At 45.4% G+C, this 27,308-nt stretch overlaps 1 protein-coding gene across 1 annotated transcript; it reads right to left on the bottom strand.

Moving 5' to 3' along the window:
- Positions 1 to 2,193: 2,193 nt before the first annotated feature.
- SNAI1 (snail family transcriptional repressor 1) lies at positions 2,194 to 7,243 on the bottom strand. Its single transcript, XM_035124233.3, has 3 exons — positions 7,036 to 7,243; positions 5,557 to 6,072; positions 2,194 to 3,443 (listed from the first exon to the last, which is right to left on the bottom strand). Exons 1-3 carry the CDS (start codon positions 7,112 to 7,114, stop codon positions 3,262 to 3,264), a joined length of 777 nt encoding a protein of 258 aa, XP_034980124.1. The 5' UTR covers positions 7,115 to 7,243; the 3' UTR covers positions 2,194 to 3,261.
- Positions 7,244 to 27,308: the final 20,065 nt, after the last annotated feature.

The following is a 27,308-nucleotide window of genomic DNA, read 5'->3' as shown; positions in this document are numbered from 1 at the left end:
AGGCCCACAGGTTCTTCATGCCAGCTTTAGAGACAGTGCACCTCTTTTGATTGCCAGATGGTGTAGACCAGGCATGTTCAACCAGTTGATTGGGATCTACCAGTTGATTGCTGGCTGTCCCTGGTCGATCCTGGTCTAAAAAAGCTCAACAACACTGGTCAATCCAATGGGTAGATCACTGCCAGGTTATTTATAGTGGGAGTAGATCGCAGTCTCTTTGAAGTTGGACACCCCTGGTGTAGACCAAACAGGGCATGTATTTCTCCATCATTGCTTCGCTTGCAGGCTTCCCAGGGAAAGACTATGGTGGAAAGACTATACTGAGCAAGACGGACCTTGGGGATGATCCCAGTCAAGCAGAGCTTCTTTTTCTAAGTCAGTGGGCAAGTGGCCAGTGGAAGTCCAGCTCATTGCATTAAATTACAAGGCTCTGCAGAGGTGTGTTTTGAGTAGCTGCTCCACAATTACAGAGGCCCTCATGGAAGTTCACCAAAGTAACTCCAGGATACAATCCAAGTTATGTGTTTTTCCCCAACTGAGCTGGCGTTTGATGAACTGGCTAAGCAATCCTCAAAAGTACTAATTTCATATACTGTATATATTTTTCCTGCAGGGAGACACCCAGCCAAAAATTAACACTTCCTTTTACTGCACTAAGCAGAAGTGATGCTGCTGTAACTCAGAATGCGTATGTGGCCTGCTTGCTATGAAAATTGAGGCCTGACGCTCCAGAAAGCTTCTGCTCTGGAGGGAAGGACCCAAACCAATGGATCCAAGCTTCAGGCCTCAAGTTTTATAGTTAAGATTCATGCATTGCAGGGGGTTGGGACTAGACCAGGCATCCCCAAACTGCAGCCCTCCAGATGTTTTGGCCTACAACTCCCATGATCCCTAGCTAATAGGACCAGTGGTCGGGGAAGATGGGAATTGTAGTCCAAAACATCTGGAGGGCCGAAGTTTGGGGATGCCTGGACTAGACCCTCAGGGATCCCTTCCAACTCTACAATTCTATGTCAAGAGTTCTTAGCAAGCAACCCACCTGCATACCCCATTTCCAGAAGCATCCTTCCCACTAGCACAATAGCAAGATGCATTGCATACATTTCACCAGGATATCGTGGAATCCTTCCACTTGTGCAACCTACTCAAAGTTGTGAATTATTTTCCGAGGGAAATGGCAGAGGTCCCATTGTCAGAGTGTCTAGACAAAGCACGAATATCCGGCAAAAAAAATGCTCATTGGGGAAAAGGATTGCATAATGTAAGTTATAGGAGGGGGAAATATAAGACATGGCAGCTTTTGTCTTCAGCCCAGAGGCAAGCTGGCTCCAAAAGGGAAAAAAAGCAAGGTAGCAAGGCTAAATCCTTGATTGGGTGACCTTGGGCCATTCACTGTTTTTCAGCTTCACCTACCTCACAGGGTTGTTATGAGGAAAAAATGGAGAGAGAAGAACTTTGTACAGCCCCTTACTCTCTTCGGAAGAAAGGTGGGATACAATTGCTAAATTAATAAAGGTCTTTGGAAGAAGACCCTATGGCTGAGACTTCATATAGGGAAGGCAAGGCCACCCACTGTCTGCCCTCCCTATGTTCCAGTGAAGAGGAGTTTCATAAGATGGACATTTAACCAAAGACCAGGAATCATCACTTTCCTGAGCTGGACATGCAATGCCACCTTTGATGACTCTTGTCTTTTCAAATGTTAGCTTACATTAGTGCAATATTTCAAAATGACTCTTATCAAGGAACAGTGCACAGTGGGTACGCTTTCCTGAATAAGTTGTGGCACTCAATGTATTTGGCAAGTTCTCTTGTTCCAGCCTTATTGAAATGAATAAGAAATGCATAGGAGTTTTTTCAGTCATTACTTCCTAGCTGTGGATTGTTCACCTGGTTTTTATAGGTTCGATACACTTTAGACCCCCTGATCTACTCATGGCCGAGGCTGCCATTGCAACACTTACAAGGGAGTACGTCCCACTGAATTATGTGAAGTTTACATCAGACAAAATATGCAAAGTTTTGGGCTGCATGCGCCATTGAAAGTAACAGAACAAGTTAGCGGATTAATCTTGGGTTAGTCAAGACTAACTTGTAGGGATTTAACCACAACTAACTTCCGCAGCGTTAAAGCATGCAATTTTACACTGGAATACAAGTCGCCAGAAAGCTGAGTAATAGCACAAGACCAGATTATAAATTAACCATTTTATTGAATATCAATAAATTGTATATAATTATATATAAAAAAAGTTTTGAATCAGTATAAAATCGTGGCACAAAAATATATAAATACCAGTGTACCTTTGAAATGTAAACATACTCTTTTCTCTTTTTTTCTGTTGTTTATGATGTGGAAACAATGTACAAAAGAAAGATGCATTCAGGAGGCACCTGTCAATAACCATAAATAGTTCTTTTGGCACACACCTGTCAATGGGCAGCCTCTCTACACAGGCTGCTATTGTATCGCCTGACAAGTGCCTGCTATTAGTCACAGTTCTTTTGAAAAGCAGTTGTTAAAAGAAGTCATATTAACAGGTGCTTGAGTGCATAGCTGCTCTGTAAACAGGAGTCTTGTTTGAAATGGCTACCCAGGGCCTTCTATAGACATTGTTAATCTTTGAGGCATTGCAAATTATCATTGTGCTGGTGGGGGAAGCAGCTGCCTCAGAGCTAATGCAATACTGTATTACTGCAGAGTTACACCTTCTCGGGAGGGTGTTTTTTTTTTGGGGGGGGTATATACAAGGCTTCCAGCAAGAGAGAATTGAGTGGGGGTTGGAAACATTTTGCTTTTGTCCTCCTTGAGAGGCATATCAATTCAGGGTCAACAGTTAACAGCAGATTATTTTTTTCTTCCCCCAACACCCCCAGAAATAAAAAATATATATACTGTGGTCCTTCAGGCCAGCTTGGTGCAAGGCTCAATACTGGGAGATGCTGAGCACATTCCGAAGGGTCCTTACACTAATAAAACATCAGAACGCTTTTTTCTGCAAACCAGCCTTATCCTGCCTAAACCAAGAGGCATTCTGCCGTGGCCAGGGGGTGCGGAACCAGACTTTTAAACTAAAGAGAGAGGGAGAAGTATCCTGAATGTCACTGAAGCATGTAGAAACCAAGTTTTGCCCTGGCAGCTGAACTCAAATGGGAAAAACTATATTCCTACAGGCGCTAGTTACAATATATGCATTGGCATGGAGGAGAGTCCTTAGCATTTTTCTTCTTCTTTTCCTAAGATGCAAGAGGGAAGATCTCTCAGCGCGCCCCAGTGCAGCCCGTTTCTTCATGTTTGTGGAGAAGTGACATGCGGGAGAAAGTCCTGGAGCAGGTTTTGCACTGGTACTTCTTGACGTCCGAGTGAGTCTGCAGGTGGGCTCGGAGGTTGGAGCGGTCGGCAAAAGCCCTGTTGCAGTGTGTGCAGGAAAACGGTTTCTCGCCTATGGAGACAACAAAAGTGGAAGGAAATGTTAAACCCGACGTTCCCCAAGACTGGCTCATGCACCTGCAAGTTTAATAGTTTGAAGAAACAGGTAGCAGGAAGCCAAAGTAATGTATATTTAAATGAGGTACGCAGGATCAAACAGGTAAGGAAGAGTCAACCCATTTGTAAGCAGGTTTAAGCAGATGGAAATTAGTTCCTACCAATTTCAATGGAAGTTATTTCCATTTAAATGGCTTCAAGATCAGGTGTTGGGAGAAGAGCTTCTCATTGGAAGCTAAGCACTTTTCAGCTCCTGACTTCAAGGGGACAAATGATTCTCTCTCCCATTGGTTAGATTTTGACCATGCATGGGACTTCCGTTTCAGCAAATTTACAAATCGATCCAGGAAGTAAGCTCCATAAACCATAGCAAGACTTAACTTTGAGTAAACATGCAGAGCAGTGGACATTTGCTCCAGCAGGTAACCCGTTCAGAAGTCTTGTTTGACAGTGGAGCACAACAACCCAGACTAAAAATAAAATTAATTCTGCATCGTGCAACATGCAAATTATCTCATCTGTTGGCTCACTGTGAGCTGTGCACAACACAAAGCACTAATTGCATCAGTCTGGCCGCCCTGGAAGCTTCAAAATCCAAGTATAGCTATATCCTTCCCAGAGCAGCTTCCCTGCTTCTCCACTCCTTCCTTCCTTCCCTCTCCAACCCCCCCCCCCGGGGCCCTGCACCATCCGCCTGCCTCAAACTCTTCCATGCTGAAAAGACTAAACAGGATGAATTCCTGTCAGAGAAGTTCTTTTGGAACTAACAAACAGGCGTGCTCAATTTGGAAAAAAGCACAATTAAGTCTTTCTGGCTTCCTTCAGGCAACATCTTTAGAACCTCTAAGAGGGTGTGAAATCAGCACCAAGTAACAATTAAACTATCCCGGCAACAGGCACAAAGGCCGGCTTGGAGGGAGATGCATTGTGAATGTGATACTCCTTGGATTAAAAGCTAAAAGAGCTTCCACAGCCTGGCAGCTGTGGAGTCTGGTGTTCAGCCTGGGGCGATACAGTAACAGGTGCACCAGGGGGGAACAGCAGCATCGCTACATTAAAAGCACCTGCCTGGGCTGACCAGTCACCTCTCTCTCTCTCCCTCCCTTCCCCCTCCTTTCCAAGGTACTTCCCGCCTCCTCCAGCAGTATCCATTAGTGGAACAATGCAAATCAACAAGGCCTGGAATGATGCAACCCAACAGCACCTTTTGTGCAGGAAAGCAAGCTTATTTCTCCTTGAACGGGAGGATCTGTGTGCCAGAGGGAACATTTTAGAAGCCCTTTGGGATGAAGCTCTGAGCACCCTGAGCAACCACCCTGAGCAACACCTTGCTCATCCTTGGAATGCAGGGAGCTATAGAGAAGGTGGGGGTAAGGAAGGAAATGCCTGCTGCTTAAACCCCCAAGCACACGAGGAAGAGAGCCTGTCCCCACCCTCTGTGTTGACATTACACATGCCTGCAGCATTGGACTGCGAGGCTCTCTGGTGCAAAGCCCTTTCCAGTCAAGAGTGCCCCTTTGTGCAAGAGTGACTCAAGGACAGTTCACATGACTGAGCAGCCTGCTGAGCCGACAGGGTGGGTGTGCATGCCAAGTTTGCGGGCACGGGTAACGTGATATGGATCACTTCCTCACTGCCACAGGCCCAAGAGCACAGTGCACACTGCACTGTGCCAGGATGAGCCACATGGAAAGAGAAGGAAAGGGAGGAGGGATTGGGGTACATGGTGGACTAATCAGATAATTGCTTCGCTGTGTGGAGTTGGAATAAAAGCAACCAACAATCTGCCACAAACAGGAGCCCCAAATGTGCAAATCTCATGCATTGTTTGCAAATAGGGAACTGAATTTGGGAGGGATTGCAGGTAGATTTTGCTCAGAAATGTTGGTTAGCAAGTAATTTTTTTTTCAGAGAGAGAGAATCCCTTATCTCCTAGAATCCTAGATATGGTAAACTGCATGCAGTGTTGACTTGAATCAGGTTGGAAGCAATGGGGAGAGGAGGGAGGGGGGGCTGGGGTGAGAGAAGAGATAAGAGTGACCAGAAACAAACAGAAGAATCTGCTTTACCAGTGTGCGTTCTGATGTGGCCCTGCAGGAGCCAAGGCCTGGAGAAGGCTTTGCCGCAAATTTTACACACGCAGGGCAGGGTATGGCTTCGGATGTGCATCTTGAGAGCTCCCAGGCTCACATACTCCTTCTCACAGTTTTTGCAGCTGAAAGATTTCCTGGCTTGGGAGTCGCAGTGCAATTGTCTGTGCTTGGAAAGGCCTGCAAAGGTGGAGTAGGACTTGTTGCATTGGCTGCAGAGGAATTTCTCCGCTTCGGTGGCAGAAGAAGCTGGGCTGGGCGGGTCAGAGGTTGTCTTGCCATCCTCTTCTTCGCTGGAGGTCAGATCCAGAGGTTTGGAGCCAGGGCTGGGTGGAGAAGTGGCACTTTTCTTGTACTCCGGCTCAGAGGTGAAGAAATTGGAGAGCAGCCCTGTGTCCCATACAAGTGGAGGGTAGTAGGAACCAGAACTCAGCAGATCAGGCTGGGGGATGACAGAGATGGGGTACTTCTCATACAAACACGGGGAGACAATCACTGCAAAGAGATTTTTAAAAAGCCAATGGTTATAAAGTGAGCATGCAGCACTGGAGACAACTCAGGCAGGTGCTGGATCCTTCCTAATCCACAACATTCCCCACCCTCCATGAATCAGAACTGTAGAGTTGGAAGGGACCCGGAGGATCGCCTACTAGTCCAACTCCCTGCAATGCAGGAATATGCAGCTGTCCCACACCGGGATCGAACCTGTAACCTTGCCGCTATGAGCACCACGCTCTAGCCAACTGAGCTATTTGATGGCTTGGCTCTCCCAGAGCCACCTGTTTGCTTGGAAAACAAAAGCAACTTTCTTCAAAGTATAGGGCAGCTCACAACTAGGTCACTCACACAGCATAAATCAGAAGCAAGCAGTAAACTCTCAAGTCGCCTAGGAAGCACCAGCATCACTTGGTTTGCAGCAGGGCTAGGGCAGCTATGGCCTCCAGTGGTTGTTGAGACTCCATCTCCCATCAACCCCGGCCAGCATAACTTAATACTCAGGGGCGATGGGAGCTGTAGTCCAGCAGGTCCTCCCTCCCCAATCTAGAACTTAACCTTGCTGTTCTAAACAAGTCTCCACCACACCGTGTCCAACGGGACTGACTCCCAGCCAACTGCAGAAAGTTACAGCCAAACCTTGGAGACGGGAACATCTCCCTGCCACAGCAGCGGATTCAGCGCTGCGTCACGGGCGCCTCTCTGCCCCAACAGGATATATCACTTTAAGTTTTAGCGATCGACCCATCCATGCTTAAACCATGAACCAAACCGGGAACCCACCGAGCGCACGAATGACCCGAGGCTCACGCCCCCTCCGTGCGCCCACGTGCGCTCGCCCGCCCTGGGCGCACCAAATTGCGCCTGGCAGTCCGTCCCCCCACCCAAACCGGCTCAGCGCTCGGTGCCGCCATCCCTCCTCCTTCTGGTCCATCCCTTCCCCAGCCAGTGCAGCGCGCCTACCAGTCTGGCTTTCCAGTTCGCTGTAATTGGGCTTCTTGCTGGCCGAGAAATGCTTCTTCACCAGGAAAGAGCGCGGCATCTTGCTGGGGAGTCTGGCGGCGCCGAGGCGGCTCCAATCCAAGCACTGTGGAGGTCGGGAGTGGCGATGCCCTCGGTGCGTTTCTAAAGGAAGACTGCAAAAGAAATTAAACCTCTCCGCGACCAGTCGGCGTGCTGCGAGCTAAGCGGTCAAAGCGCCAGCGCCACCGGCTAAATATGGGCCGGGCGACAGGGGGCGAGGCGGATCCGCCCCCCGGTGTCACTTGGCAGCCAATGGGCAGAGGCAGGGAGGGGTCCGGAGTCTCGGCTTTTTCTAGCAGGTGCTCCCCGAGCGAAGTGCACTGGGCAGGATCGGGGTCCGTCTGAGCGGCGGGACGCTTGAGGCGGAGAGAAGCAGGCAAAAAGGGGCTGATCCAGCCAGGATGTGGGTTTGGCTCATGAAAGCAAGGGAAGAAGAGAGACACCCGGGGAATTGTGGGGGTGACAAGATAGGCCGGTGGATGTGGCGCAAGCTTTCATGGCCGTTGGGGTTTTTTTGGGGCGGGGGGGGGAGGGAATAAGCGCCACTGATTTCACTGAGACCTATAGTTAAGTAATAAGCGTGCCTGGTATTTGCAGTATTGGCTACACACGTTTATTCCGAAGAACATCCAACCTAACGGCGCTTTCAGCCGGAGGCCCACAGAACTTAACAGAACTTCTGAGTAGGCGCGGCTCGGATGCAGCTGTTAGGGCGGTGCCTGTGCTAACCCTACGCAGGGGCTGTGCGCCAACAGTTTGCAGTTTTTCCCTCCCTTAGGTAGTGTGTGATGGGGGCCGGGGGGGTTGCCATAATAAGAGAGGACACCGAACCCCAATCCGCCCTATATCCTGGTATATATATCCTATATTCCGACAGCCTCTGGGGGTTGCCAGGAGCAAAGGGGTGACGCCCCCGGAGAGAGGCGTGCAAGTTGCAACTTCGCCTAATCCAAACCAAGGGCAGTGAGGCGTGGCCGTGGCTACAGGTGAAGACGGGGAGAACTGAGAAACGCGCATCGTCCGCAGACTGTGCTCCCCACTTTCCCAATCACCCCGTGTGGTTTTTTCATCCAGCGCTGCCCGCGTCTGGCTATGGGCGGCTGCACCCGCTCCGCGCACTCGCTTGCAGTGATTTGGAGCCACGTGTTCCCGGCTTCCAGTTCCGGGCAGGCCCGCACGCGCCTGAAGCTTGCCACCTGCCTTAAACCTTCGCTCCGTCCGCATTCCAGAGCCTGTGCAGAGAGGCTCTTGGCTGAGGTGGGGAGGCGAGAGCTATGGCTGGGCTGCTTCGGCCTGTCCCCTCTTCCCCGGTCCAGAGCTTCGCCTTTTCCTACCACCGACAACTCTCTCAAGAGCCGTGTAGCTGCGTGGGTAGATCAGGACAGAGCAGCGTAGGCCAGGGTAAAGCAGGAGAGAAGCGGGGTGCAAAGAAAATGCGGTTCCCTTTCCTTGCACGCCCTCCAAAGTAACGCACCACTTTTTGCCCAGTACTAATAAAATAATAATAAAATCTCTGCGCACAGCTTTGAGTAGACCCATGCTCCCAGGGGGAACTTCTATACTGCCAGCTTCTAATCAAGACAAATAGGGTCTCGGTTTGACTTTGGACTTCACAGCCTTTGGTTTTATTTTAGGGTGGGATTCACAAACGGGCAAATTCAGGTGGCTCACTTAAAGTTTATTTAGTGCTTTTGCGCAACAAACAACCGGCCTCCCCCCACACGCCCTCAGGGCTCTTGTTGCTTCTAATCAACCTGCTTTCAGAGCATGCCTTCTGATTTGTTTGCACAAAGGGGCTCCAGAAAACCTGCTTATTGAGCAACTGTTCTGATTAGTTTTCAAGGAGGTTCGTTGAAGTTGGCTATTTGATGAGTTTCAATTCAGATTTTTTTTTTTTTGCAAGGATAGATGTTACACCAATGCAAGTGCTAGTTCACATTTTGTAGACTTTTCTTACTGTAAAAAGATTTGATATTTAGGGAGAAACAGCTTTGTTGCACAAGGCTTAAACTATAATTGTGCAACCTGAGCCAGCAAGTCAGTGTGCTCGAATTCAGCTGAAAATGGTGACCTCTTTGAAGTGCCCAAAGCTTGGTGGGTAGGGAAGGTGTTCTAGGTCGGCACCGGCTGACTTTTGAATACTCATTTTGATTTGTGTGCGGGGAGGTTATATTGCATCAATAAATTGCTAAAGCCACACTTCAGAGTGCATCTTCGCTCTGGAACCTGAAATCTGCTGGTGAAACTTCCCTGCAAAATAGCAATAGGCTGGTAGGACCTCCTGTGATAAGGGAAGTGCACAGGGAGATGCACAGAAGTTTTTGCCTGTTTGATACAGCAGCATGCAGCCTCCCTGCAAACAAATCAGGATAAACGCTCAATAAACAGGATACCTGGGACCACCCTTTATTTACTATCAAAAGGGACTGTTCATTTATTGAAAGAACTCAGCACTAACTGTAAAAGGTGTGCCAATGACATTTATGAAGCAGGAAACTTGGTTGCTTTCCGTAGTTCTTCCTAATTCTACTAGGACACCAGCGCCCTCTCCAGGAATCTCAGAAAATGCATCCATTCAGCAAAGTCCAAGCAAATCAGGCATCCCCAAACTTTGGCCCTCCAGATGTTTTGGACTACAGTTCCCATCTTCCCCGACCACTGGTCCTGTTAGCTAGGGATCATGGGAGTTGTAGGCCAAAGCATCTGGAGGGCCGCAGTTTGGGGATACCTGAAGTAAATGGTCATATCGACACTGTGCATTTAAAGTACTACCGTATGATAACACTTTAACAGCCATGGCTCTCCCCTTCAAAGAATCCTGGGAACTGTGGTGTGCTAAGGGTGCAGAGAGTTGTTAGGAGAGCCCTGTTCCCCTCACACAGCTACAATGCTTAGAGTGGTTTAACAGTGAATCCCCTCTTCCCAGGAAACCCTCTTCTCTGAACTGCTCCCTGACTGCAGAGGAAACTGCAAGTTGGTTGCAACATCACAATTCATGCCTTGGAGAGTTCAGGTAACTTGCTCAGACAATGCATTCTTAGCGGCACCCAGCCAGAGCATTTTTATGTTTTCAATGGAATGAAAAAGATGGTTCAGTTATTTGAGAAATAGTCTTGTCTTGGAGCTTGAAAAGTGTACAGTTAGTAATTTCAGTGAGTCTGCTCTATGTATGACTTAGTTTGTGGTGACCCTGTGTGGTTTAAGCAAGGCATGGGCCTATTAAAATGCTTCTATTGCAGGAGCTAACATAGGTTTCACCGGCTTGGTTTAGAAAGCAGTTAGTGTAAACAAAAAACAAAAGAAACTGCTAATGCATTTTTCTAGCAGGCAAGTCCTGAGAACTTTATCCAAACCCAGTTACACTGCTATATCCCATCTAGAAAAAAATTCCACTGAATCGTTCAAGAGACGCAAAATGTAGGTCAGCCAGCCACTTAATTCTGAGTTAGTTAATAACTAATCAGTTAAATACACCTGTTTTATCAAGTGTTCTGGATACTATTTGCTGGGAAGCACAGGTAAGGAGAGCTTGCAGTCTTCTCATTTATTTAAATTTATTAACCGTCCTTCACAAGAAGGTCCCAGGGCCATAGCTGCCAAGTTATCCCTTTTTTTAAGGGATTTTCCCTTATGCTTAATAGGCTTCCTCGCGAGAAAAGGGAAAACTTGGCAGCTATGCCCAGGGCGGGTTACACAGCAACAGAAAACACAGCATTGAAAGCATATTAAAGCAAATTACTACCGGTATCACAACTAGAGAGGGTCCTAAAATACAGACAAGTGTATCTCAAGGGTCAAAAGCCAGGGTAAAGGTAAAGGGACCCCTGACCATTAGGTCCAGTCGTGACCAACTCTGGGGTTGCGCGCTCATCTCGCGTTATTGGCCGAGGGAGCCAGCGTATAGCTTCCAGGTCATGTGGCCAGCATGACTAAGCCGCTTCTGGCGAACCAGAGCAGCACATGGAAACGCCATTTACCTTCCCGCTGTAGCGGTTCCTATTTATCTACAGTGGAACCTCGGTTTATGAACACCTCGGTTTATGAATTTTCGGTTTATGAACGCCACGGACCCATCTGGAACGGATTAATTCATTTTCCATTACTTTCAATGGGAAAGTTCGCTTCAGTTTATGAACGCTTCAGTTTATGAACAGACTTCCGGAACCAATTACACCCATGCTTCAGTTTATGAACGCTTCAGTTTAAGTATTCCGTGGACCCGTCTGGAACGGATTAATCCACTTTCCATTACTTTCAATGGGAAAGTTCGCTTCAGTTTATGAACGCTTCAGTTTAAGTACTCCGTGGACTGTCTGGAACAGATTAATCCACTTTCCATTACTTTCAATGGGAACGTTCGCTTCAGTTTATGAACACTTCAGTTTATGAACAGACTTCCGGAACCAATTGTGTTCATAAACTGAGGCACCACTCAGTGGAACCTCGGTTTATGAACACCTCGGTTTATGAATTTTCGGTTTATGAACGCCGCGGACCCATCTGGAACGGATTAATTCACTTTCCATTACTTTTAATGGGAAAGTTCGCTTCAGTTTATGAACGCTTCAGTTTATGAACAGACTTCCGGAACCAATTACACCCATGTTTCAGTTTATGAACGCTTCAGTTTAAGTACTCTGCAGACCCGTCTGGAACGGATTAATCCACTTTCCATTACTTTCAATGGGAAAGTTCGCTTCAGTTTATGAACGGTTACTCCGCGGACCGTCTGGAACGGATTAATCCACTTTCCATTACTTTCAGTGGGAAAGTTCGCTTCAGTTTATGAACGCTTCAGTTTATGAACAGACTTCCGGAACCAATTGTGTTCATAAACCGAGGTACCACTGTACATTGAAAGAGCTGCAAGGAAAGTGCCAACTGCATTTCCGTGGGGAGGGAATTCCAAAACCTGGGGATTGCCACAGATAATGACGGGGTGTCTCTCTCTCACACACACACACCTGACCTCTGAAAGCAGTGGAACCACTAAGAGGGCCCCTTCTGTTGATCTTAACACCCAATAGGTCTGTATGAAAGGAGACTGTCTTTCCAGTACTTAGACCCCAAGTTGTTTAGGGCTTGAAACACGTTGAATTGGTCCTGAAAACAAACTGACAAGCAGTGCAGCTGTTTTAAAACAGACTGTATCATATGCGTTCTATGGGGAGCCCCAGCCAATAATCTGGCTGCTGAGTTATGGACCAGTTGAAGTTTCCGAGTCCTCTTCAAGGGCTGCCCCACGTAGCGTGCATTGCAATAATCCAATTTGGAGTTGCCTATCCAGTCTAGCATTCAGTTCCAGCAACAGTGGCCGAACAGATGCCCATTGGAAGCCTGCAAGTCAGACATGGTTGTGACAGAATTCTGCCCACCTGCAATTCCCAGCAACGAGTATTCAGAGGCATGAGGTAGGGAGAACGTAGCCGTCATGGCTAGTAGCTGATGATAAGGGAGAAGAAGGCAATCTCATTGTGATGGTAGCTTCTATTGTGCTAAAGTGTCCCAGAAATGAATACAATTAGCTGCAGTTAAAGGAGGTACACACCGGCAGACAATGACAAGTAGTCGTAAAATGAGATAACTGTTGACTCAAAGGCTAAAGTTTGTTGGCTTGCTCTGAGCTGTTTAAACCTAAGTGCAGATATTTATAGGAGGGAGAGGGTGTTGGAGGAGGGCTCTAATTTAGCTTGGCAAGGAAGATATATACCCTTTTGATATATTGCTGTAACACCAAAGTTGGAGGCAAGTCCTTAAATGAGAATAAGACACAACCTGACTTTCAATGTGTAAATTTAGCATTTGGGGATGCCTCCAGGTATGTGCATGTACATGTGAGATGTAATCATATGCAAGCAAGAAGCTCAGGTGACCTGCTCACCTTGATCAGGTGATTAAGGAAATTTTGGGTAGGGATGGAGATAACTTCATTGTAAAGAAACCTGTTTTGTGATGACGTTAGCCTCAGCAGAATCATGTGCCCTGAAGTGAATTGACCACCTGTAATCCAATCAACCTTGGACTAATCTAGGTAACAAAAAGAATGGGGAATAAAACTAGTCCACTTGTGCTAAGCTTGCACAACTGTGATCTCCTTGGAGGAAAAAGAAGATATAAATTAGCAGGTGATCACTACATCACTAGACTTCCAGGGCCAAGTTAAGACATATCTGTTCTTTCAGGCCTTTGGTGATGTTTGATTAAATTGTCCAAAGTTTAGTGCTTTTTTCCGGGGGGGGGGGGCTTCAGGGGTACGCAAACCCCTAAACATTTTGTGAATTTATGTTTGGTCTCATTGAGGGGCAGTATTTCAATATGAGTAGGAAAATGAAAGTACCCCTATACCTCGACTTATCAACGACTCAACAACCGAATTTTTCGACTTACGAATGGGGGTTATGGCCGCGCACTTACGAATGTCTTGACATCCGAAAGAAAACAGTAGCGGTTTTAGATAGGGATTTTTCAACTTACGAATTTTTAGATAGGGTTGCTTCGACTTAACGAATTTTTCCGTTTCCAATGCATTCCTATGGGAAATCGCGTTTCCAATGGCGTTTTTCGACTTACGAATTTTTCGACCTACGAAGTTGCCTTCGGAACGGATTAAATTCGTAAGTTGAGGCACTACTATACATTTTTTAAGGGGAAAAACACTGCCAAAGTTGCTATGGATTTCGTGCTGCACTTGTGGTTTATAATGATTTGCTGTTTTATAACGACTGTAGTTGTTTTGCTGTAGGTTTTAGAATTTTATTCAACATTTTATAAACTTCTCTGGGACCATCAATGGATGAAGAATAATTTTGCAGTTCAATAAACAATTTCAAACAACCAAACAATCTCTCTTTGTTTCTAGGCATTATTTAAAGTGCTGTTTTATAAGATCAGGAGATGCAATGGACCACTTTCTCCCGTATGAGCCTGCCTGCATATTATAACTTGACACCATCCGCAGTGTCCTCCTGTCTGTATGCTTGGAAGAAATGATGGAGCTTTGGTGTTCCTCTTGCACATGTGAGCTTTGCAACTCCTTAGGGAGGTTCCTTTCATTCTCCTCCAACTGGCCTTGCACTGTAGCAGCAAGACAGAGGTAGCCAAGATGATGCTCTTCAGTTGTTGAACTATAACACTTATCATCCCTGACTATAGGCAATGTTGGTTGGGGTTAAAGGAAGTTGGAGTTAGGAACACAGGAAGTTGCCTTATTCTGGATCAGATAATTGGTCCATCTAGCTCAGTATTGTCTACGCTGGCAACAGCTCTCCGGGGTTTCAGGCAAGTGTCTCTTTGGAGATGCCAGGGATTCTACAACTGAGCAATGGCCTTTTGACAACATGGAGGGCACCATGTTGGCTTTCTCTGGCCCCTGGCTCCCAGAGCAGGAGTGGCTCTCCATATGTTGTTTGACGCCCATCATTCCCCCTCCAGCATGGCCAGAGGTTAGGTATTATGGGAGCTGGAGTCCAACAACATCTGGAAAGTTGCAAGTTTCTCCACCTCCATTTTAGAGGCCAGATTTTATTGCTGAGGCTTCCCACAACTGATGTGCAGTTATTCTGCTCTAAAATGTTTTTTATTATTGCTATGTATAAGCTGTGGGTGTTTTTTAAATATATATATATATATATATATATATATATATATATATATATATGCTGGCTTCTTATTCTTTATGGTCAATTGCTTTTTATGGTATTTTACTACTTTTTTGTTAGCCATCTTGAACTACAGTACAGTGGTGCCTCGCTTAACGAATGCCCTGCTTAACGAAATTTCCGCTTAATGAAATGATTTTTCGAGCGGAGGTTGCCTCGCTAGACAAATTCGTTTTATGAAAAAATTGTCTAGCGAATCGCGGTTTCCCATAGGAATGCATTGAAATTCAATTAATGCGTTCCTATGGGCAAAAAAATTTCAATTTTTTTTTAATGCGTTCCTATGGGATTCGCTAGACGAATTTTTCGCTATAAGAAAAGACCCGTGGAACGAATTAAATTCGTCTAGCGAGGCACCACTGTATATCACAAAAGGTGGGATATAAGTGTTTTAAGTAAGAATAATGATAATCTTATCAACACCAACATATGATTGTGTATTGCTCACAAAAGCTCATGGAGTGTTGTGTTGTTGTTTAGTTGCCAAGATTCTTCGTGACCCCATGGACCAGAGCACGCCAGGCACTCCTGTCTTCCACTGCCTCCCGCAGTTTGGTCAAACTCATGTTGGTAGCTTCAAGAACACTGTCCAACCATCTCCTTCATGGATCACTGCTTTGTCGTGGCAAAGGGGCTTGAATAAGTCAGAGAAGCTATGAGCTATGCCGTGCAGGGCCGTCCAAGACAGACAGGTCATAGTGGAGAGTTTTGACCAAGCGTGATCCACCTGGAGCCACTCCAGTATCCCTGCCAAGAAAACTCTGTAGACAAAAACAACAGGAGTGTTGTAGCTTGCATCTTTTTTGTCCTAAGAATAACATCACGGAATTGTAGAATTGGAAGGGACTGCGAGGGTCACCTAGTCTGACCCCCTGCAATGCAGGAATCTTTTGCCCAAAATGGGACTCAAACCTGTGACCCTGAGATTATGAGTCACATGCTCTACCAACTGATCTTTCCCAGGAAGGCTGTTGTTCGCAAGATCAATATAACGTGTGCAATTTTACTGAAAATCCCAGTGCTATACTTTTACCATGAAAAAAAGCTCTTCAACTCTTAAAGACTCTACAGGAAACTGAGTGTGATCCACATTTATTTACATGTGCTGTGCCTCCAAAGTTGCTTGGTTGCGCAAATGTTATGAACAGGAGTTACGACATCCTTGACATCCCCTCCACCCCTCAACGTTACAGCTCTGTTGTTAATTATACTTTGGGGCCGATTCAAATTTTACTGATGCCAGGAGATTACGGTAATTTTTTTTACATTCACTGCAAAGGGCTCCCTCTGGGAACCCAATGAAATCAGTAGCAGGATTTGCAAAGGGGCTCCTGATGGGCGGCTGACAGGATTGGCAAGTGTAGGTCGTGTCTGCTGGCCCAGAATGCCTTATTGGGCCTTGCAACAATAGGATTTTGCTGGAGACAAGGGTTTAGGAAAGTGCCCTCTGCTGTTACACAGAGTATGTGAAAAGTGTGACATTCAGTTATTTGCTCTGACAATTCCCAACAAATTAAAACATATCAGGTGAACTCGGGCCACAACTGTACCATGTCATAGCTGCCAAGTTCTCCCTTTTTTTAAGGGAAATTCTATTATGCTGAATAGGCTTCCTCGCGAGAAAAGGGAAAACTTGGCAGTTATGTGCATTTAAAGTACTATTGTAGCACTTTTTACAGGCATGGCTTCCCCCAGAGAATCCTGGGAACTGTAGTTTGTTTAGGGTGCTGAGAGCTACAATTCCCCAGGTTCCCTGGGAAGAGGGATTGGTTATTAAACCATTCTGGGATTTTTAACTTTCTGAGGGGAATAGGGATCTCCTATTCTCAGCGAACTACACTTCCTAGGATTCCTTGGGGGGGGGGAGAACATGTTTCATTAAAGTGGCATAATAATGCTTTAAACATATGGTGTGGATGTGACCTCAAGTTGGACTTATTTATGAGTAGATGTGCATCGGATTGTAATGTCTGAAAGCTGCTTGTAAGGTTAGTTGTCAATGCAATCCTATGCATGTCTACTCAGAAGTAATTCCCTTTGGATAGCTGTGTTAATCTTCTGCAGCAAAACGGCAGCAAAGTAAATCCCATTGCCTTCGATGAGGCGTGTCTCCTAATAATTGCTGTATTCAATTTATTTTGATTTGGGGGGAAATCCCCCCAGATTCGGAGGGTCCAAAGTCTCCCTGTATGTAATATATTAACACCCGTCTGTCTTCGGAGACAATGGAGGAGTGTGCCTTTGGGGGTGAAGTCAAACTGTTGGAAGGTTATGGCATCTCTAATCCAGACTCAGTTCCCTGCTCACAATTTCAAATCCTCATTGATAGGTCTTTGATTTAATCAGCGGTGAGATAATCACACTTACTTTAACCCTTTAGAGATGGGCCCCACCCACTTCTCAGGGACACCTTGAAGTTCAGCAAGTTGAAAATAGGCTAAAACCAGGACCTGATTAGAGGTGATCCCTTCAGTGTTGGATTACAACCTGGGAGAACAGGTTCAAACACTCGTCCTGTTCAGCTGTGGGAAATATTATTGAGTCAATAATAATAATAATTTATTAGTAGTACCCCGCCCATCCGGCTGGGTTTCCCCAGCCACTCTAGGCGCCTTCCAACAAGGATTAAAATACATTCAAATGTCACACATTAAAAACTTCCCTAAACAGGGCTGCCTTGAGATGTTTTCTAAATGTCAGGGAGTTGTCAGTCATTCCCTCTTCCTTTATTCTACCTGTGAAGTTAAAAGATGTGCACCATCTTGGCCCCCTTAGTGAGAAGGCAACACCAACATGCCATAGCAACACATTATTCCTTCTTCCAACATCCTTTTATGATACTCCTCGAGGCAACAGAGAGCAACCCAGCCAGATGGGAATGGTATATATTATAAGTTATTATTTACTTGTTAGAAGAGGCTAAATACTATCCCCATTACCCTGGTAAAATACAGTTTTAAGACAGGAGTGTGCAGCCTTGAGGGCCACTTTCCCTCACAGACAACCTACCTGAAGTAAATGGGGCAAGGGATACAGCTGTTACCTCTGTACAGTAGGCCTCATTCCAGCCATGCCAAAGCCAGACCATTTCTCCATCCTGCGTCAAAGTGAGGAAGAGACAGTACTGTAACACATTCCAGTCAGCCAAATGCAGGTGTGGATCTACCATGAAACTCTTGAAAGCTTAAGATTCGGGGGGCCCAGAAGCAACTTTCATCCACATTGCTTAAACTTTTTAGTAGACCCAATTTGAGTGGCACGACTCAAATTGATTAAATTTTTGTTGCATATATTTCAACAGTCTCAAAGTTTGAGAGCCGAGTAGAACCGATGTTGTAAAGATGTGGTGATCTGTCATGGAATGACCACATCAAAGAGCATAACAGTGGTTCCCCAGATCTCGTTGCTGGTTGTGAAGCAGCCCCTATGACAGGTGAAGCTTCAGAGCCCCCCAAATGTAGGTCGGCCACTGGGTAAATGCACTCGAGGAGATTGTGGATCGAGATTGCTAAGAGGTGTGGCCCGAGGAGAGACCCGAAACCAGAGAGAGGGTTCCTTATCTCTGCTTCAAAAGAGATGCTTCTATTGGGGTGTGTGGGGAGAAATGGATTACTACAGTGGTGCCTCACTAGACAAATTTAATTCGTTCCATGGGTCTTTTCTTATAACGAAAAATTCGTCTAGCGAATCCCATAGGAATGCATTGAAATTTTTTTGAATGTTTTTTTGCCCATAGGAACGCATTAATTGAATTTCAATGCATTCCTATGGGAAACCGCGATTCGATAGACAAATTCTTCGTAAAACGAATTTGTCTAGCGAGGCAACCTCCGCTAGAAAAAAACCTTTTGTTAAGCGGAAATTTCGTTAAGCAGGGCATTCGTTAAGCGAGGCACCATTGTATTGCATTCATTCCACACTGGAGGGACTTAAAGGAATGACAGGCGGCTCTCTTGCAATTTATAGGACTAAACCAGCTAGTCTTAGATTTCACATACACCCACCTTTGGGAAGTCTATAGTTGAACTTCTCACTTTGCTTCAGATGATGTCACAAGCATTGATGCCATAGTCTGATTCTCACTTGCTCGAGGCCTTCAAACTGAGGCTACACCTGTTGAGCCTGAATGCTCAGCGGCAGATTTCCTGCATCAAGCTGGGGGTTGGATTAGACTAGATGGATGGTCTACAGCGGGCATGTCCAACAGGTAGATCGTGATCTACCAGTAGATCACTGGACGTCTGCGGTAGATCATTGGCTCCCCTGTTCAGATTTAAGAGCCCTGCCAAATTCCGCATTTACAGCTTGGCCAATTCTGGACATGCAGTTCTGTGACATGGAGCAATGCAGCAGCAGGAGAGGGGGAGGAGGAATTGCGTAGAACAATGGAATAGAATCATATACAGCGGGCATGTCCAACAGGTAGATTGTGATCTACCGGTAGATCACTGGACGTCTGCGGTAGATCATTGGCTCCCCCCAAAGAAGCTGAACAACTGTGGCTCCCCTTAAAAAAGCTCAACATTTTACCTACTCCCTGAAAAAACTCAACAACTTTGACCTGAACCCCCCCAAAAAGTGGGTAGATCACTGCCAGTTTTTAACTCTGTGAGTAGATCGCAGTCTCTTGGGAGTTGGCCACCCCTGGTCTACAGGGTCCCCTCACTCTCTGAGTCTATGATTCTGTCACTATTTCAACAGTGCCCTTCAGCTCTCTATATTGGACAAACAGGCCAAACCCTACGCCAAAGGATAAATGGACATAAATCTGACATCAGAAACCAGAAGACAGAAAAACCAGTAGGAGAACACTTCAATCTTCCAGGACATTCTATACAAGATCTCAAAGTAGCTGTCTTACTACAAAAGAATTTCAGAAATAGACTGGAAAGAGAAGTTGCTTAATTACAACTTATCACCAAGCTCAAAACCATGGAGGGACCTGGTTTGAACAGAGATATCGGATTCTTATCTCATTATACATGATAAGCGATCTTCAGCCATCTCAACCCTTGCTTTTTCATGCAAAACCATTTGCAGTCGTTTTCGGTCATCAACAGCTATCAGTCAGTCAATCACCCATTTCCACCACCCTTCTGAGTGATCCCCCCTCCCCTCCACATCCCCTCCCCCTCCCCACCCCTTCTCTACATAAGTGCCTGGGGACTCCTATTTCACTGTATCTGAAGAAGTGTGCATGCACACGAAAGCTCATACCAAAATAAAAACTTAGTTGGTCTTTAAGGTGCTACTGAAGGATTTTTTTTATTTTACTTCGACCCAGACCAACACGGCTACCTACCTGTATTTCAAATACTTATTTGTTCACATCCAGCAGAGGAGAGTTGCTGGAGAAAATAGATGCACACCTGGTTGCCAATCCCCATTGCAAGCCCATCAGGTTCCCACTGAAGTGGCTGGATGCATCCTCTTTTGTGAACAGGGGATGCACATTCTCACCTGCAGTTTTAAGTCTCTACTACAAGTGACTCAAGCTGGAAGGTGTGATCTGCCAAACTCTGCCTCTACTAGATTTCGGTTCACTCCCAAAGGACTTAACTGGGTTTCTGCACAGAGATGTGTGCAGTACAGTGGTGCCTCACTTAACGAAATTTCCGCTTAACGAAATTTCCGCTTAACAAAAGGTTTTTTCTAGCGGAGGTTGCCTCGCTAGACGAATGCGTTTTACGAAAAAATTGTCTATCGAATCGCGGTTTCCCATAGGAATGCATTGAAATTCAATTAATGCGTTCCTATGGGCAAAAAAAAAAATCAGAAAAAAATTCAATGCATTCCTATGGGATTCGCTAGACGAATTTTTCGTTATAAGAAAAGACCTGTGGAACGAATTAAATTCGTCTAGCGAGGCACCACTGTACATGCATTTGCTCATGTACATCCCTTGTTCTCTCTGCATCTTCCATGCCTCCCTCACTGTACATCCTTCCCACTGTCAGACCTTATAAGCTCCATGGAGCAAGAACCAGCAAGTGCTTGTTGTTGTGATGTGGGGTTCGTGATTTCAGTTCTCTTGACATACCCGTACCCTGTTTCTCATATTTTAAGACATACCCATAAAATAAGCCATAGCAGGATTTTTAAGCATTCAAGGAATATAAGCCATACTCCGAAAATAAGACATAGTGATAGGCGCAGCAGCAATGGCAGCCGCGGCAGCAGCAGGAGGAAAAAAAATAAGACATCCCTTGAAAATAAGCCATAGTGGTTTTTTTTGAGGAAAAAATAAATATAAGACATGTCTTATAATATGAGAAACACGGTATATTCCGGCGTATAAGACGACTGGGCGTATAAGTCGACCCCCAACTTTTCCAGTTAAACTATAGAGTTTGAGATATATAAGAAATACGACCCAGCGTATAAGACGACCCCCGACTTTTGAGAAGATTTTCCTGGGTTTAAAAGTAGTCTTATACGCAGGAATATACTGTAATATGCTGGAGACAGTTCTCTAGTAACACTTCTTTATTAAAGCAAACAAGACTGAGCTCTGAGGAGACGAAAGCTACATTTATAGGGACGGAGGGACTAGCTAAAAAGGGATACATTTTGGAGGGAACTTTATCAGGCAATCACAGTGCTGCCTTTTGGGGGAAACCAATAAGACAGAGGATCCAAATACAGCAGCTTAAATGAACCAATAGTAGCTGTACCTTCTGGAACCAAAAGGCAGTTACTTTACCCTAATGCAAATACAGTGGAACCTCGGTTTATGAACACCTCGGTTTATGAATTTTCGGTTTATGAATGCCGCGGACCCATCTGGAACGGATTAATTCACTTTCCATTACTTTTAATGGGAAAGTTCGCTTCAGTTTATGAACGCTTCAGTTTATGAACAGACTTCCGGAACCAATTACACCCATGTTTCAGTTTATGAACGCTTCAGTTTAAGTACTCCGCGGACCCGTCTGGAACGGATTAATCCACTTTCCATTACTTTCAATGGGAAAGTTCGCTTCAGGTTATGAACGGTTACTCCGCAGACCGTCTGGAACGGATTAATCCACTTTCCATTACTTTCAATGGGAAAGTTCGCTTCAGTTTATGAACGCTTCAGTTTATGAACAGACTTCTGGAACCAATTGTGTTCATAAACCGAGGTACCACTGTACAGACAATAGTAATACAGATATAAAATCCTTTGAATCAATACACAACACTTGTTACAAAGCATCATGTACATTGATGCCACTCTTATAATAACAGCACAGCACAGCAATGGCATTTGGCGGACTGTCCCCGTTGCTTGCACAGAAGTATTAAATCTGTTAGTCTTTAAAAGGGTTCTCTTGGTCCTTCTGGCATACTGGGAAGCACTGGGAATTTGCCCTTTTCTATGGCATCCCCTAAAGTGTGGAACACTGAGGTGCACCTGCCATCTTCACTATACAGCTTTCATCATATACTGAAAACACACCTCTTTCTCCTGGCTTTTGACAGTTAACGTATTTTCTTTCGGGAGACCCACCTCTTTTGCTGAATTTGTGCTGCAAAAATATAACTTTGATTTCTTTCTATAACTGTATTGTGGTATCCCACTGTGGAATTGTATACCTTCAGCATAGCAGCATATAAGAAATCCTAGGGATAAGTAAAACAAAGAAGTTGCCACAATCCTCTTTTGATGTAGTTTTGCTGTTATGGACTGTTAGCATAGCTACTCTGCTGACAAATAATTTATCAGTTCCTTTTCTAACAGTGCATTCCGATGCTTGTCTACTCAGAACAGAACTTAGTCCCACTTGAGTTTGGTTGGACTTACTCCCAGGTAAGTGTGCATAGGTCTACACAGCCTCCATCCATAGCTCGCTGCTTGCACTGTAATTGCTTTTTTGTATTAGCTTTCTCAGTTTTTTGGCCTTTGTATTTTTAAAAATAAAAGGGGGGGGGCAGCTATTGTTTTTTTAAAATAAATAAATAAATAAATCCCAGGAGTCATTGATGCAATCTGAAAACTATTTTGCATCCAGCAGAGTCTAATCTAATTAAGTATGCACAACACCTCCTACACTCCATCTTAAGACTGTTACAAACTGCAGGCTTTGGGGCTTTTCCATCATGCACAGCTGTTCTCCCTCTGCCCCACAACCTTTTTCTTTTTAAAGGGTGGTTGTTTCGATTATTCATTCAGCATAAGGAAGAGTCCCAGAGTTCTCAAAAGCTTATCCGCTGCTCTGCAGCATTTTAGCTGGTCCTCCTAATAAGGATATCATTCTATGGCAGCTTTTTTGAAAAGGCTGATTGATTATATTCAGAAGCTACTGACAAATCCTCTTAAAATGGGTGTGAGACAAGGAGACGGGAGTGCCTTCTCCTCCCCCTTTACAGGAGCAACAGAATTGTGACGCAGCCCAGTGCTGAGTGTTGCACCAGTGATTTGGGTTGCTATCACACTGCATTCAGATAAAGGTGGCAGTTCACACCCTTTGGATAAAGCTATTGTCCCATCTGTCTCCAGACTCCATGGCAGCGGTGCCTGAGATCCCTTTAGCCCCGAAGCCACATGGAAATAGGGATGTTTACTTAGGGAGAAGCATCAGATCCCTGGGAAATAAACATTATTATTTTAAATGGTTTTTAATTGGGCTTTTCCAGGCATAGAATCTCATCATCAGGGCAATTTGGCCCTATTTACCAGCTCCCAGAACCAGGTAGATCACTGCCTCTATTTTATACCTTTTTGGAAAACTGCATTCTGCTTGGACGTCTGTTTCAAGGAGTAGTGGGGTTGCTTGGTTGCAAAGTATACCAAATAGTTAAACACTTGGACCACACTACCATGCTATGAACTCCCAGAAAGGAGGGCTTCCAATCTTTAATCCAAACTATTTCCCGATCTCACAAAACAGCCTGCATGTCCTCTTTCTTCCAGCTGTTGCCACTGTCACTTAAAAACTAGGTTATATGCCAATGTCCCCCCCCCAAAAAAAACATTCCCCACACCTCGTCCAGGCCCTGATCATTTGTAGTGTCACCTTGAGAGTTTTACTGAAAGGTAAATAACACGTTTTAACTTTGTGGTTGCATAAAGACACAGGCATGGGACGCGGGTGGCGCTGTGGTCTAAACCACAGAGTCTAGGGCTTGCCGATCAAGAGGGCGGCGGTTCAAATCCCCGTAACTGGGTGAGCTCTCGTTGCTCGGTCCCAGCTCCTGCCCACCTAGCAGTTTGAAAGCACGTCAAAGTGCAAGTAGATGAATAGGTACCGCTCCGGCGGGAAGGTAAACAGTGTTTCTGTGTGCTGCTCTGGTTCGCCAGAAGTGGCTTAGTCATGCTGGCCACATGACCCGGAAGCTGTCTGCGGGCAAACGCTGGCTCCCTTGGCCTATAGAGCGAGATGAGTGCCGCCACCCCAGAGTCGTCCACGACTGGACCCAATGGTCAGGGGCGCCTTTACCTTTACCTTTAAAGACACAGGCAAGTTTCAGAAGTATGCGTCAGCTGCCTAGAAGCCAGAGGTCGTGAGGTGGGTGACAAAAAAAAACATATCTTTCACATGGAATTACCAATATCTGTTCCTGAGGATTATTTCCCATCATCACAACCCTGGGCATCGAGGAGAAAAGGGTTAGGCAATTAAGGCTCCCACATTTACACTCTTCTCTGGTTCTGATTCCCAAATTACAATTGTTTGCCTCCGCTGCAGATCTTGACAGCTCAGCGTGGCACCTGTTTGTGGGTGCTGAAATTCCTTTTGGTTCCGAGATGGCTGTTGGTGGTGGTTTCTTACAGCAGGGCTGGCGAAAGGGAGAAAAGTCATCACCTCCTACATCATTTGGGTCATGGATGGGGAACTTTGTCCCTCCAGATATTGTTGGACTCCAATCTGTCATGGCCAATGGGATGATGGGAGCTGTAGTGCAGCAACACCTGGAAGGCCACAGGGTCCCTATGTCAAGGGACCCTGACATAGAGGGCTGTTTTGGTGCAAAATCTAAATAACATTCCCCTTTCTTGTTATTTGTTAACATGGGGCATAACCAACAGGGGTCGTTTTCCTATACAGTCATACCTCGGTTTAAGTACTCTTCGGTTTGAGTACTTTCAGTTTAAGTACTCCGGGGAGGCAGAAGTGTTTACTTCCAGGTTTCGCCGCTTGCGCATAAGCAACCTGCGCGCTTCACACATGTGCAGAAGCGCTCTATCGGCGCTTCGCACATGCGCGCTATCGCTGCTCGGATTAAGTACTTTTCAGGGTGTGAATGGCATCCCGGAACCAATTAAGTACTTAACCTGAGGTACCACTGTAAATGTTAATTTTTTTCATCTACAATACTGTCTTATTTATTTTATAGTACAGTACAGTACATTGATTATTGCCTTCATTTTATGGATCAATGGTCTCATTAGACAGTAAAATTCATGTTAAATTGCTGTTTTAGGGGGTGTTTTTCATCGTCTGGAACGCATTAATCCACTTTCCATTACTAAGTACGGACTTCCAGAACCAATTAAGTACTTAACCTGAGGTACCACTGTACTTCTCAGACTGTGTAGACCCTTGGGTAGCCAAAGCCATGAAAACAAATAGCAAGGTGGTAACAGCAGGCAAACCGAAGGCTTGCAGAACTACATTTTTTTAAAAAAAAAAAAAACCTAGGGGGAACTCCCAGAAACAGCTCTATGAGGGCTTAGCATGCTTGGTGGCCACAGAATGATGGCTATTGGAGGAGAAAGAAATGGAAAACTAGGCTGGAATGAGGAAAAGGTTTGGGCTGGCTGGAATCCTAAACACGATCCCGCTGCAGCATTTTGTTGCAGGTTTCACTTATGAAACTGCCAGAGCTGAGTAACAGGCAGCAGCCATCCAGTTGGGCTGAAGAGACAAGCCAGGCCCAGAGTATACAGCTCTTCCTGAGTATACCTGAAGGAGCGCCCCCCCCCATCACTCATCCCGGACACTTGAGTTCCTCCTCTGAGAGTCTTCTGCTGCTTCTCTCACTGTGAGAAGCAAAGTTACAGGGAACCAGTCCTTTTCGGTAGTTAGTGGCGCCCTCCCTTTGGAACACCCTTCCTTCAGATGTCAAGGAAATAAACAACTATCTGACTTTTAGAAGACATCTGAAGGCAGCCTTGTTTAGGGAAGTTTTTAAATGTTTGATGTTTTATCATGTTTTTACTATTCTGCTAGGAGCTGCCCAGAGTGGCTGGGGAAACCCAGCCAGATGGGTGGGGTATAAATAAATAAATTATTATTATTATTATTATTATTATTATTATTATTATTATTATTATTATTACTGTTGCAGTGAGCCTACAGCAAGCCATGTGACTTGGAAAGCCTTCACCACTTAGGGAGACACTCCAGTTTATAACCCTAGCATAGGCATAGGGACCTGTGGGACTTCATCCAGTTGTTGCAGAGCTACTGGTTATGCTGACTGGAGATGGCAGAAATTGTGCAATGACTGGCAGCTACAGAGTCTCCGTCTCTGCCCTAGTGGCTCAACCCCATGTGGCAGCTGTGCAGAGCCAGGGGTCCACTCCTGTAGCCCCAGCAGCTCCTGACAGATAGAGAAGCTACTGTGCTCTAGGTAAGAGCCATGGATGAGAAATCTGCCTCCCACTCTCCTGCCCTTGATGACATCTAAAGTCTGCTGTTTCAGCTTGCCGTATGGAAAGCCATTGCCACTCATAAGACTATAATGCTTGGAGACTAGCTGACTTTATGCATTGTAATCTACAATGAAATGATTCCTTCTGAGTACACTGGACCTTTCCCTTAACTTGGAGACAGTCCTTAGTAGCAGGAAATATTAATTGCATTTCCCACTTTTGGCTTCTGAATGGCAGGAGTTTAAGGGGCTACAAATCCAGGAGCAAAGCAAAAAGGAGGCCAAGAGGGCCATTAAAATGCAAGGGCCATTAAAATGCAGCCTTATTACACCACCAACGTGAGCAAATTTAACTCCAAAGTCAGTTCCAATGCGTTCAATGGGGCTTTCATGCATGCAACTGCGCTTAGAATTCAAGCCTTAAGATTTCTGCATTCAGAAGGCTGGATTTGACATGAGACAAGCTGCCATACACACAGTACATACGTCAAGCAACTACTGTACTCAGCTGGTAGAGGAAATGCTCAAAGATAATAAAAATGTAGCTTACTGTAATTTATGTTCTCCATTATTTGTCTGCCCTAGCAACTTGAAAAGAGCTGCAAGACTGCTCTCTGCTGTTCAGATGCCAAATTCCTTGAAACAGAAATGAGAGGCTTTGTAGAAGAGTAGCAGCAGCGCTAAACATAGGAAGAGGCTTAAGACACTGTAAAAAGTTTTCAGTTTTATTGTGGCACAAGCTTTCATGGATTAGAGCCCACTGGAATAGTGTGTGTGTGTGTGTTCTGCTCAGCTGATATATACATGCACTAATGTTTAAAATCCTAAACAACTTCGTCCCCAAATATCTGAAGAGAATACCTCCTTCCCTACAGAAACTCTCCAGTGCTAAAATCAGCAGAGGTCCTCTTGGTAATTTCAGCACCCTTAGAGTATCAGGGAATGGGGGCCCAGGAGAGAACATTCTCTGTGGCA

Source organism: Zootoca vivipara, chromosome 7 (genome assembly GCF_965207765.1).
Source record: "Zootoca vivipara chromosome 7, rZooViv2.hap1.1, whole genome shotgun sequence".
Lineage (NCBI taxonomy): Eukaryota > Metazoa > Chordata > Lepidosauria > Squamata > Lacertidae > Zootoca > Zootoca vivipara.
This window is presented reverse-complemented; position numbering and strand designations above follow the sequence as displayed.

Bases quoted from the DNA above. Each gene is read 5' to 3' on its own strand.
- SNAI1 (XM_035124233.3), bottom strand. From the start codon at position 7,114: ATGCCGCGCTCTTTCCTGGTGAAGAAGCATTTCTCGGCCAGCAAGAAG. The intron at 6,073-7,035 runs GTAGGCGCGCTG...ATCTCTTTGCAG, and splicing joins CGAACTGGAAAGCCAGACTG to TGATTGTCTCCCCGTGTTTG. The intron at 3,444-5,556 runs GTAAAGCAGATT...TTGTCTCCATAG, and splicing joins CCACATCAGAACGCACACTG to GCGAGAAACCGTTTTCCTGC.